Source organism: Macrobrachium nipponense, chromosome 45 (assembly GCF_015104395.2).
Source record: "Macrobrachium nipponense isolate FS-2020 chromosome 45, ASM1510439v2, whole genome shotgun sequence".
Classification (NCBI taxonomy): Eukaryota; Metazoa; Arthropoda; class Malacostraca; order Decapoda; family Palaemonidae; genus Macrobrachium; species Macrobrachium nipponense.
In genome coordinates, this window is record NC_061105.1 from 35,512,533 (window position 1) to 35,525,605 (window position 13,073).

A 13,073-nucleotide genomic window follows, 5' to 3' on the forward strand; every position below is an offset into this window, starting at 1 on the left:
GGTGGAAGGAGTCGAACTTATCGAGACCGCTGAAGCGTCATATGAAGCAAGACATTGATTCGAGCCCAGAGCGCTTCTCGGATGACGCCCCGTCTGCTATTAAGAAGGCGAAGGTGGCGTCAGCGTCACCTGACGCTTATGAGGAAGTACCCCATCATGCTTCTTCCCCGAGTGATGACGAGAGGCGTCATGCACTAGACGTGGGAGAAGCGTCAAGAAAGATAATTATGGCGGTTCAGGAACAACTGTCATCTCTTGTGGGAGTTTTAGCGCCCCGTCGGAAGGACGTGACGCTTCCAATTAAGAAGTCTCGTCCTCTCTCACCTGCTCGAAGAGAGAGTGTTGTAAGACAAGAAAAACGAAAGACGTCTTTTAGAAGTGAAGCGTCATTTCAAGCGGATCTGAGACGTGACGCTCCATCCAAGATTGTGACGCCGAGTAGGACGCCCTTAGAGAGCGGAGCGTCTTCCAGACGCGAAGCGTCATCAAGACGTCAACAAGAGACGTCATACATGACGCTCGGAGAGCGGGAAGCGTCATACAAGACGTCTTCTACAGTGCAAGAGAAGCCGCAGGTTGTGACGCCTTCCAAGTCTATCAAAACGGGGAAAAGGAAAGAGTTTCATTCCCTTAGCCCCTCTCCTATCAGGAGTTTGTCTCCTCCAGAAGAGGAAGGTTCAGAAAGGAGAACGGAAACTCAGAGATATCCCGAGTTGGAGGAAAACTCGGATGATGACGATCATGGAAGAGAGGGCTTGTCCAACTATAAGGTGTTGACTACCCTGCTTCTTGAGGAATACGGAGACGAGTTGACTCCGGCTGCTCCTCCTTCTCCACGCTCGCTCTTTTCTAGTGCGAAGGCGAAGAAGCCCTCGTCTTTTCTGAAGATGAAGCCCACCATCTCGATGAAGCGGGCTTTACACGCCTTAGACTCCTGGATGAAGTCGAAGAAAGACTTAGTCAGGACAGTATTTTGCATGCCTCCAGCAAGGTTAGCTGGGAAAAGAGGCATATGGTACAAGACGGGGGAGAATATGGGTATCGCTCTCCCTTCTACAACAGAGGCAGATTTTTCGACGTTAGTTGACGCTTCAAGGCGTCCAAGTCTCAATTCTGCTCGAATTACATGGAGTATTTCAGAACTGGATCATCTCCTCAAGGGACTCTTCCATGTATTGGAAGTCTTCAACTTCTTGGATTGGTCCCTTGGGGTGATGTCCAAGAAAGCTCATGATTCAGAGGGAATCGAACCTGAAGCCCTGTTATGCATTTTGTCTTGCATCGACAAAGCGGTACAGGATGGATCTTTTGAAGTCTCTTCATTATTTGGAGCAGGTCTTTTAAAGAAAAGGACGGTGTATGGCGCCTTCTTAACAAAGGCAGTCTCGCAGGCTCAGAGGGCAGCTCTACTGTATGCACCTCTGTCTGACTATTTGTTCCCTTCTCAGTTAGTGAAGGACGTGGCTCACTCTTTAACTGAGAAGGCGACGCAGGATCTTCTGACGCAGTCGGCTAGGAAGAAGAAACCTGCTTTAGTTTCTGACAAGAAAGAACCTAGCACTTCTATGCAGCCCTTTCGAGGTGGTCCGATCTCCAGACCTCCCGCAAGAAGGAAGGCTCCAGAGAAGAGAGGTAGGTCCGCCTTTCGTCCCTTTAAAAAGGGAAAATGAAACATTTCTCCTCCAAGCACCAGTAGGTGCCAGGCTCCTGGGATTCGTGGAGGCCTGGACACTGATAGACGCAGACGCGTCTTCACTGAATATCATAAGGAAGGGATATCGTATCCCTTTCCTGAATACTCCGCCCCTAACGTCAATACCAAGGGAACTATCAGCCAAGTACAAGGACCCTGTGCTGAGGGATACTCTTCGATCGATGGTGGAACAAATGTGGGACAAGAGTGCAATAGAACTAGTACTGGATCAAAACTCCCCGGGGTTTTACAATCGCCTTTTTCTAGTGGCGAAAGCCTCGGGAGGCTGGAGACCAGTACTAGACGTCAGCTCTCTGAACAAATTTGTTCAGAAGGAGAAGTTCTCCATGGAGACTTCTGCTTCAGTCCTAGCGTCATTACGACAAGGAGATTGGATGGTGTCTCTAGATCTCCAGGACGCCTACTTTCACGTCCCGATCCACCCTTCGTCGAAGAAGTACCTCCGTTTCATGACGGGGGGAAGGATCTTTCAGTTCAGAGCCTTGTGTTTCGGCCTGTCCACAGCTCCTCAGGTCTTCACAAGCCTGATGAGGAATGTGGCGAGATTTCTTCATCTCAAAGGAGTGAATGTCTCTATGTATCTAGACGACTGGCTCATCAGGGCCAGATCGGAGAGACAGTGCTTGGAGGACCTAAAGTTAACTCTGGATTTGACCAAGGCGTTGGGATTGCTTGTGAACCTCGAGAAGTCTCAGCTGACCCCCAGACAAGACCTAGTCTATCTGGGGATTCGGATGGATTCTCGGGGTTTTCGAGTTTTTCCTTCGCAAGAGAGAACCGCAAAAGGTTTGAGGATAATCTCTCTCTTCTTAGAGAAGCAACAAACGTCAGCGAGGGAATGGTTGAGCCTTCTGGGGACGCTTTCCTCGCTGGAACAATTCTTCCCTCTAGGAAGACTTCATATCCGTCCACTTCAATTCTTCCTCAAGAAGTCTTGGAGCTGGAAAACCGGACAACTGTCGGACGTTTTTCCCATTCCAGTGGAGATAAAGGCACACCTACAGTGGTGGTTGCTACCTCTGGAAGAGAACAAAGGGATCTCTCTAAGAACACAGAACCCAGACCTAGTGTTGTTCTCCGACGCGTCGGAGACGGGTTGGGGAGCGACATTAGGCTCAGAGGAAGTGTCAGGCACCTGGGAACCAGCACAGGTGTCCTGGCACATAAACTGCAAAGAGCTCTTCGCCGTACACCTGGCCTTGAAGAGCCTAGAACCTCTGGTGAGAGACAAGGTAGTGCAAGTAAACGTGGACAACACCACCGCACTTGCCTACATTCGGAAACAGGGAGGGACACACTCCTCGTTCCTTTACGAACTCACGAGAGACCTATTACTTTGGACGTCTCACAGGAACATCTCCCTGCTGACAAGGTTCGTACAGGGAGTAAGGAATGTGAGGGCGGACAGGCTCAGCAGGAGGAACCAGGTCCTTCATACAGAATGGACTCTGCACGAGGAAGTGTGTCTCGATCTCTGGTCTCTGTGGGGAACTCCTCATGTGGATCTCTTCGCAACATACATTTCAAAAAGGCTCCCAGTGTTTTGCTCGGTCGTGGAAGACCCAAGAGCGATTATGGTAGACGCCTTCCTGCTAAACTGGTCTCGAGTGGACGTTTACGCTTTTCCCCCATTCAAAATCCTGGGGTTAGTAATGAAAAAGTTTGTGGCGTCAAAAGAGACGAGGATGACATTAATAGCCCCCTTTTGGCCGGCCCAGGAATGGTTCACGGAGGTGGTAGAGTGGATCGTAGACTTTCCAAGATCCCTACCAAGAAGGACGGATCTTCTCAGACAACCACACTTCAAGAGGTACCATCAAAACCTCCCCGCTCTCGCTCTGACTGCCTTTCGACTATCGAAAGACTTGTCAGAGCGAGAGGCTTTTCTCGCGAAGTGGCAAGCGCGATCGCGAGAGCTCGCAGAACCTCCACTACGAAAGTATACCAGTCGAAGTGGGAGGTCTTTAGAAGGTGGTGTAGAGCCAAGAAGTTGTCCTCCTCCTCTACCTCTATAGCGGAAATTGCTGATTTCTTGCTATTCCTGAGAGTAAAATCTCATCTAGCCGTATCCACAATAAAGGGATACAGAAGTATGCTCTCGGCTGTATTCAGGAACAGAGGATTAGATCTGGCAAATAACAAAGATCTCCACGATCTCATAAGATCTTTTGAGACTTCAAAGTCTAAGGAACCAGTACCTCCGAACTGGAACTTGGACGTAGTCCTCAAATATCTGTCTTCGGATAGATTCGAGCCTCCGCATCTGGCATCATTTAGAGACATAACTAGAAAATGCCTATTTCTTTTATCTTTAGCGACGGCAAAAAGAATTAGTGAGTTACAAGCTCTGCAGGATAAAGTAGGATTCAAGGGAGACTCGGCTATTTGCTCGTTTAAGACCCTGTTTTTAGCGAAAAACGAGAATCCCACGAATCCCTGGCCTAGGTCATTCGAAGTCAAAGGAATGTCGAGTCTCGTAGGCAGAGAAGCAGAGAGGTCTCTATGCCCTGTTAGAGCTCTGAAGTTCTATCTTCAGAGGAAGCGTCAGTTGGGAGGCTCTAGACAAGGTCTTTGGTGCGCGGTAAAAGACCCCACAAGACTGATGTCCAAGAATGCTCTAGCGTTCTTTGTAAGAAACGTCATTACGGACGCTCATAAGGTCTGTCCTGACGAACAATTACAACTACTGAGAGTAAAAGCTCATGAAGTAAGAGCGGTTGCGACGTCTCTCTCGTTTTATAAGAATATGTCGCTTAAAAACATTATAGATACGACATATTGGAGATGCAACTCAGTATTTGCATCTCATTACTTGAAAGACGTGCGTGTGACGTATGAGAAGTGCTTTTCTCTAGGTCCTATCGTATCGGCAGATACGATTCTGGGTACGGGAGCCGACACCAATCCTTAAATGTATATACTGTTCTTCTGTTTGGATATGGTCGAGAATCTCTTCGAACAATGGAGGATTCAGGCTCGCACGGGCGGCCGTCTATGTTGTTCATAAGAGAATTCTCGTCATATCCAATTAGTTGAGTAAAATTTTTTTTTTTTTTGAAAAAATTATGTATGTGTGCGTAGTGGTTTTTGAGTTACGGTTGTTGTGACGAGTTCGGGGATAACTCGTAACAATCCTTAGTTCTAACATATGGTTAGGATCAGGTGGTCGGGATTGGTTGTGTGCTCCTTCATAAGGTGTATTGTCATATAAGTGGATCAGCACCCATTGACAAAGTCCTTTTAGGCTCTGCTGAGTAAGTGGGTAAGACCCCATCGGCAGACCCACAAGAACTCTTGGCCATAGATCACATATCTCGCTAAAGTTTCTTGAGGTGATGCAGACTACTGGGCAAACACCCACGAAGTCTACCACCTATCAGGTAGGAACCAAGGTTTTATTTATACCTACAACATATGTTGTTTACCTGTCTATTCCATATAGTAGCTGTCTCTTACCCTCCACCGAAGGGTGCCAATCAGCTATGTATATATCTGACAGGTAAGTTGATTGTATGAAAATGATATTGTTATGTTACAATAAAGTTTCATACATACTTACCTGGCAGATATATACATAGCTAAGACTCCGTCGTCCCCGACAGAAATTCAAATTTCGCGCCACTCGCTACAGGTAGGTCAGGTGATCTACCGGCCTGCCCTGGGCGGCAGGACTAGGAACCATCCCCGTTTTCTATCATATTTTCTCTCTTCCACCTGTCTCCTGCGGGGAGGCTGGGTGGGCCTTTAATTGTATATATCTGCCAGGTAAGTATGTATGAAACTTTATTGTAACATAACAATATCATTTTTGTTTAACAGCATTTTTTTAATCCAGCGGTATTACCTCATGGCCCTTGGTATATTACCGAGTATTAACAAACAAGGTATTGGGTTCCCGACTTGTGTTGCTGTTAGCTCAGTTCGTTTTCTCTCTTGCTGTAGGGGGCTCATTTGAATGGTATTTTAAGTTACATGGTTTTCTGCATGTTATAGAATAAGTGTGTTTTACTGCCCTTACACCTTTTGGTGGTGATCATCAGACTCAGAATTTTGCTTCAATTGGCTGAGCTTTGCCTTGATGTTTTACTAACTTTAAGTTAGTGTTTTTTATATTGAAAAAGTATTTTAGTGTTTTTTATATTGAAAAAGTATAAATATTATATTTTATTTTTCAGTGCTTTATGCAATTGTTTTTCAGTTCCTCTTTGTTCTATTTGCTGGTTTTCTCTAATGATGATGACCCATTAACACTGAGCGCTTGTTAACTATTGGGAATGTGTCTTATTTGCGAGTGGTATAGTGTAGCTGACATTGTATATTTGTTTGTAGTGATCCCTCATTTATCCATTATTATAGTATTCATACTGTCTTAAACATAAACATATAACTGTACTCTTATTTTAAAGGTCTACGCAGGCAGGGCAAGCTCAGTAACTACTGTGTATGACAGTTTGTTTAAGGAATTTTGGGTGGTTTAGGTGGCAATGCAGTTCCTCCTCAGTCTCCTTTCATGCTGAAGTAATACCCTTTTTAACTTTGAAATGTGTTAATGAACTTTTCAAAAGAAAGTGACATCTTTTAATTTTTTATGAAACATACATGGTCTAGTCACGTGATGCTTTGAAATAGGTTGAAAAATCTTTATTTGTTAAAAAATATTTCTATTCTTAACTGGGAATATGATAAGTCATTAATGAGATTGTGTGATTCACTGTTACAAGCATATCAGTAAATGACCATTTACTTTGCAAAGGTTGGTGTTGGAGGGATTTGGTGGTTTAGGGCTTTTTACTGCAATAAAACTCCTATTTGTCACTTTAACCTACAGAACGGAAACTTAACCTAATTTATCGGTCTTGATTCTACAACAACCATCAAAAGAACCTTAACTTAAATCAGTCTTATCTACACGACCACCAAAAAGAACCTTAACCTAATTCAACAGTCTTATCTACAACAACCACCAAAAAGAACCTTGACCTAATTTATCAATCATAATCTACAATGACCACCAAAAAGAACATTAACCTAATTCACCCATCTTGATCTACAGTGATCACCAAAAAGAACCTTAACCTAATTCATCAATCTTAATCTACAATGATCACCCAAAAGAACCCCAACCTAATTCATCAATCAACATCAACCCGTGTTCTTTCGTCAGTATCCTTCTTACTGGAGAGATCAACGCCTAGTTTTGTTCCTTTCCAACTGTTGTCAAACTTTCTTTGCTGCTAGTGTGTAAGATCGGCACCTTTTAGTATTTAGTGACACGTATGGAGGAATGGGGAGATAGGCAGCCTGACCAAGTGTTTATTGTTTCTGCAATCTGGCAGCTTCGCATTCTCTCCCTATGTTCCTTAACACTTCTCTGCCTTACTCCTTCCTCTATTTTCAACTGCTCTTCTAATTGTTTCTTTCTTCGGAGCAATTTTTTTGCTATCATTTCATTGTTCCTTTCATAATATTGTAATCCCTTGTCCTATGAAGGAAAATCTATTCGTACATTTATGCCTATTTATTTCTTTCTGCTTATCAGGTAAAAAGGGGCCCCCTCAGTCTACCCTAACACTTATGCAAACTGCAAGTAAAAAAAAAAAAAAAAAAAAAAAAGGGAAACTAATTGCATATTCACTAACAAACACTCAACATAAAAATAAGAAAAACAAAGGAAATGTAATTGCATATTCACTAACAAACACTCAACATAATAAACATAATAAAAACATCACAGCGGCCAAAAAAAAATTAAATCGCACAAACCCATTTTCAACACCACCACAATGAGCTAATTGAACTAAACCTTTGCAAATTAGATTAAGTGAGCAAATTAATGACATTTCTCTTAAGAGGCAGATCCAGAAGTTAACCATCGTCATGTCCTACCTTGGATCCTACCTTAAATTCCCTGTATCCAAACTCCCTCTCATAGAAGAGTATTCCTACAGATGTTAGGCAAATTCCTTGAACATGATAATGTTCTTAATGATCACCTAAAATTGTTTGGTATGTTAGACCATGAGCTCTCAGACTAATCCCTTGTAAACTAATTCTGGGATTTCTTCAACGGCTGTCCTACATCCAAAATTGCAATTTGGGCTATGTAAATTATGTGTTTGTAAGTGAAACAAACTGATGTTTTTTAGGACAAAATTTATTTCTCCAACACAAATGCATCATTAACAGTTGTGGTCCTGCCTTTCATTCTCACTGATATCTTTCAGCATCAGTTAGACTAATGAGGAATGAGGTTCTTAACTAACAGGAACACTGGATTGTGTCTCCATGCACAGTACCAGCAAACCACCAGATTATCTTCCTTTGACTCTGAGGTGGATTCTCTAGGGTTTTTGAAGATCATGCTTATGGTATATGTAAAATAGGATTTGTTGAAAAATATTTTTTATGAAAACTACATTTTTTATTTTTTCCATCAAGCTTATGAAAAGTAAACTTGAGTATGTTGTTAAACCATCTCCAGTTAACTAAGATTAGTACAATAAATGTGAAATTATGAACAGAACAGAACTAACACCTAATGGAAGTAGCATAGGTTACCAAATATAATGCATAAAACTTTCTTTACTCATTTGTGTACATTTTCAATGAAGTCTTACAAATTGTGTTTTTCAGCACAACAACACAGGAAGCTTCTGTGCCTTTTGGATCTGCCTTTGGAATGGGTAAGGTGTTGACTGTATCAGGTAAATTAGGACTATCCTATCCCTTAGTTGTAATTGAAGAATGTCATGAGAGTCATGTTTTAATAATGACATATTTTCAAACATCTAACTCACCTGGTAGTTATATATATAGCTTACGTCCCTGACGTAAGCTATATATATAACTACCAGGTGAGTATGTTCAAAAATTTATTTTATCATGAAAATAACATTTTTGGTGTGTCCATCTGAACTCCTTATTTTTCAGGCAGTAACACTGCAAGCAGTGGTGGAGGGTTCTTTAGCGGACTTGGTAGCAAGCCTAGTGAAGAGAGTGCTAGCAAGAATATTTTTGGATCAACAACTTTTGCAAATGCTAAGCCACAATTGAGTGAGTTTTGCTATTGTTTCTTTCATTCACATGCCAACTGTAGTCACCAGCATGAACTTTCTGTACCATTTCTAGCTGATGGGACCTATTCCATCTTTAGAATATTTGTGCATCTAATACCACTTAATTAAAATTTTATGGAAAGCACTGTTGTGTAAGGTTTTAACATTGATATACATTGGCAGCAGAATTTTAGGTTTTTATGTAAAATTTTGATGAATAAAAGGTTCCACAGGGTTGAAAGTAATTATGAATAGGGAAGATAAATACATAATTTCTTATGTTATACAGATGAGTATATAATAGCATAGCCATTGTTTCCATAATACAAATATGTGGCATTGCTTATAATTTTTATTTTAAACAGTGCTGTTATTGAATTAATGCACATTGATCTTTGACTTTCTCAAAGAACAATTTATTTGACATTTTTTAATGGGAATTGTCGATTTTAGGTTTATTTGGTGGCCAAAGTAACACCAGCACATTTGGGGCGCCAGCAAGTACAAGCTCTTTTGGAGCTGGGATGACGTCGAGTTCAACATTTGGGAGCCCAGGCTTTGGAGGGCAAGCAAACCCTGGGGCCAGCAGTGGGGAGACAACCCAGAGTGCCTTTGGAATGACAACACCACAGAAAACCTCAGGTAAAATGGCTTCAGTTGGATGGTTTGAAAATTGAACAGTGAGCTGTAATGTCATACAGCATGTTCTCTTTCATATCAGGACTTTCTATACACTAGTTTAGTTTGACATCCTAGTTTTTGGACATGGATGTGCTTGGAAAGGTATTAATTAATGCAAAGATTTTGTGCTGTAAATGATCTAGTGGTCTTTAACACCAGCTAGTCTGTTTTCTTAGAAGTAAATGGAAAGTATTTTTTTCTAATCCTTCTGGCCAGCCCTAGGAGAGCTGTTAATCAGCTCAGTGGTCTGGTAAAACTAAGATATACTGTACTTATCTTACGGCAAATCTAAGCTAGTATTCCGCGGAGCGGCCAATGTTTTGGTTTTAAATCAGCTGATGGTGAACACGAGTTTGTTTCGCCATATTTAATGCAATTCTGAGCGAATTTTCTTGCTTCTAGTTGGCATAAACGAATATCTAGATACTTGACTTACATGAGACAAGGTTATTTTTCCTTATACAACGTGTATTTAGGTGGAAATATGAATTGAATAAGTCTCGTTGTGATTGTGAACTTTTTTTTTTCGTTAACAGATTACGTTGGCGGCATGTTTATTGTGTAAAAAAATTATGTGATTCCGTTCGCAATTTTCCTTTTTATCATCGTAATACGAACTTTACGTTATTTATTTAATATCGGCGTGAAACCAACAGTAAAATGTGTTCTTTCAAGCCCAGTAGTTAAAATTATTTCATCAACTTTATCTACGGTTGTGTTTGATGGCATACGATTACTGGAGTTTTATCCTTGTTGCCGATGCACGATAATAGCCATTAGCAGCTTGAACAGTTTTCTCAGCTTCAGTTATAACTAGGTTTAAATTTAACAGTATATTTCCCGATTGATCTTTGATGTATATATTGATCTTTGATCCATAGCAAATAAAGTTATTACATTAAGATATCTCAGTTCTATTCTACATAACGTCATTTATAACAACTACGGTAATAGGGTACTATAGTACGATGATTGAAATACAAGCCAAACGGATGTTATCAAATTCGGTTGTACTTGGAAAAAAAAAGAATTTCGGTTGTTCAAACGCTATAACGTTAAAACCATATTTTCATAATTCTCTTTTGCTGTTTTTAAACTTATATAACTAGAAGATAGGATAAAGTTAGGCTATTGTAATTTGGTCTCATAGAATCGGATTATCATAAGACGAATTGTCGTGATATGAACACTACAGCTACCTGTACACTGTATAAAACCTTATTATATCTTTACATACTCTAGACACCCAAAAGATTAAAACTAGGCTTTTTTCACTTTGCAGTATTTTTAATACTATAATGTACTGTACAGTAAATTCTATAGATCTATACTGCATCAATATAATTTTACTTATTGCGCCATCGCGGGACTAAGGCGCCGTTTGACTGGTCTAGGGCGCTGTTAACTGGTGTAGAATTTCGAAAGGTGTGCGGCAGCCGTAGGCTTTAAAATCGCTTAGCGTAAAAAAATCACTTAGCGTCGGCAGCCAGGAACGGAACCCCTGCCGCTAACCGAGGGCCGCCTGTACAGAAAACTAACGTTCTCACTTCATACATTCGCTACTTTAGCTATCACGACATTGCTATCAAGATAGGTGTAGCCAGCAACCTGTTCTTAAGAGCCTTACGAATTTGTTCCCCAGATTTCCTGGAAAAAGAATTTGAACTAATTCGTAAGCAACTTTCGTCTTTAAAGTATCTTGACCACATAATTGAGAAAGCAATTCACAAAGCAAACATAATTTTCTACTGACCCCCTAAAGACAAGACCAGAGATACACCCAACAATAAAATAAAAATTCCACACCTGAACAGGATTAAGACTGTGACTCAGACCCTCGGAAAATCTAACTCTTTTGAATTTACTTACCCAAATACCTTCGCCAAATCCCTGATTAACATCCAACAAAAGACATTTCCCAAGGACACTGGGGTTTACCAAATCCCATGCCAGGACTGTGACCAATCTTACATCAGATTTACAGGAGAATCACTTCCCCAGAGATTAACCCTTAAACGCCTGAGGGGTATAATACAAAACGTCTCCCGTATGTCTAGGGGGTCTTGGAGTGAGCACCGAAGCGGAAAAAATATTTTTTTCAAAGAATCACAGCGCACTTAGTTTTCAAGATTAAGAGTTCATTTTTGGCTCCTTTTTTTGTCATTGCCTGAAGTTTAGTATGCAAGCATCAGAAATGAAAAAAAATATCATTATCATATATAAATAATGCAATATATGATAGCGCGAAAACAAAATTTCATATATAATTGTATTCAAATCCCGCTGTGAGCAAAATGGTTAAAGCTAACGAGTTAATTTTGTTTTTGTTGTATTGTACACTAAATTGCAATTATTTTGGTATATAACACATTGTAAAACAATCAAAGCAACACAGAGAAAATATTATCACAAAATGATGCATGAATTCGTAATGCGCGGATGTAAAATTTTTTTTTTTTCAAAAATTCACCGTAAATCTAAATATTTTTCTAGAGACTTCCAATTTGTTTCAAAATGAAGATAAATGATTGAATATTACTATACTGTAAGAGTTTTAGCTTACAATTGCAGTTTTCGACCATTTCAGACTAGTTAAAGTTGACCGAATGTCGAATTTTTTTTATATATTTTTTTTTATGCAAATATATCAAAAATGAGAAAAGCTACAACCTTCAATTATTTTTTGTTGTATTCTACATGAAATTGCGCACATTTTCATATATAAAACTATGAAATGGAGCAAATATTCCAAGAATGTGACGTACGCATTTCGGAGATTTGCGGCGGAGAATCCGCCCACGGAGGGAAGGAAAGTTTTTTTTTTTTAAATTCACCATAAATCGAAATATTGTGCTAGAGACTTCCAATTTGTTGCAAAATTAAAATAAATGATTGAATATTGCTAGAATATAAGAGTTTTAGCTTACAATTGTGTTTTTCGACCATTTCGGTAGATTCAAAGTTGACCGAAGGTTGAAATTTTGGCACATTGTTATTTATATGAAAATATTTCAAAACTGATAAAAGCTACAATCATGGGTTGTTTTTAGTTGTATTGTGCATGAAATTGCGCACATTTCCATATAAACTTAATGTAACGGCTAATTTAAAATGGTGCAAACATTACGACAATCGCACGTATGATTTTTTCAGAAGAGTTACCGCACGGACGTAAGGAAAAAGTTTTTTCATAAATTCACCCTAAATCGAAATATTGTGCTAGAGACTTCCAATTTGTTGCAAAATGAAGGTAAATGCTTGAATATTACTAGAATATAAGAGTTTTAGCTTACAATTGCGTTTTTCGACCATTTCGGTAGAGTCAAAGTTGACCGAAGGTTGAAATTTTGGCACATTGTTATTTATATGAAAATATTTCAAAACTGATAAAAGCTACAACAATGGGTTGTTTTTAGTTGTATTGTGCATGAAATTACGCACATTTCCATATAAACTTTATGTAACGGCTAATTTAAAATGGTGGAATCATTACGACAATCACACGTATGATTTTTTCGGAAGAGTTACCGCGCGGACGTAAGGAAAAAGTTTTTTTCATAAATTCACCATAAATCGAAATATTGTGCTAGAGACTTCCAATTTGTTGCAAAATGAAGGTAAAG

At 40.0% G+C, this 13,073-nt stretch overlaps 1 protein-coding gene across 2 annotated transcripts in view; it reads left to right on the forward strand.

Annotated features, from left to right (window-relative positions):
- The window catches only part of LOC135214474 (nuclear pore complex protein Nup214-like), a 184,345-nt gene that overhangs the window by 140,426 nt on the left and 30,846 nt on the right, over positions 1–13,073 (forward strand). The window contains exons 15-17 of one of the 2 annotated variants that reach the window (XM_064248820.1): positions 8,348–8,418; positions 8,645–8,767; positions 9,223–9,411. In XM_064248820.1, coding sequence (XP_064104890.1) covers positions 8,348–8,418; positions 8,645–8,767; positions 9,223–9,411 — 383 coding nt within the window. The remainder of the gene's footprint in view (positions 1–8,347; positions 8,419–8,644; positions 8,768–9,222; positions 9,412–13,073) is intronic. The other variant, XM_064248821.1, reaches the window with a different exon arrangement.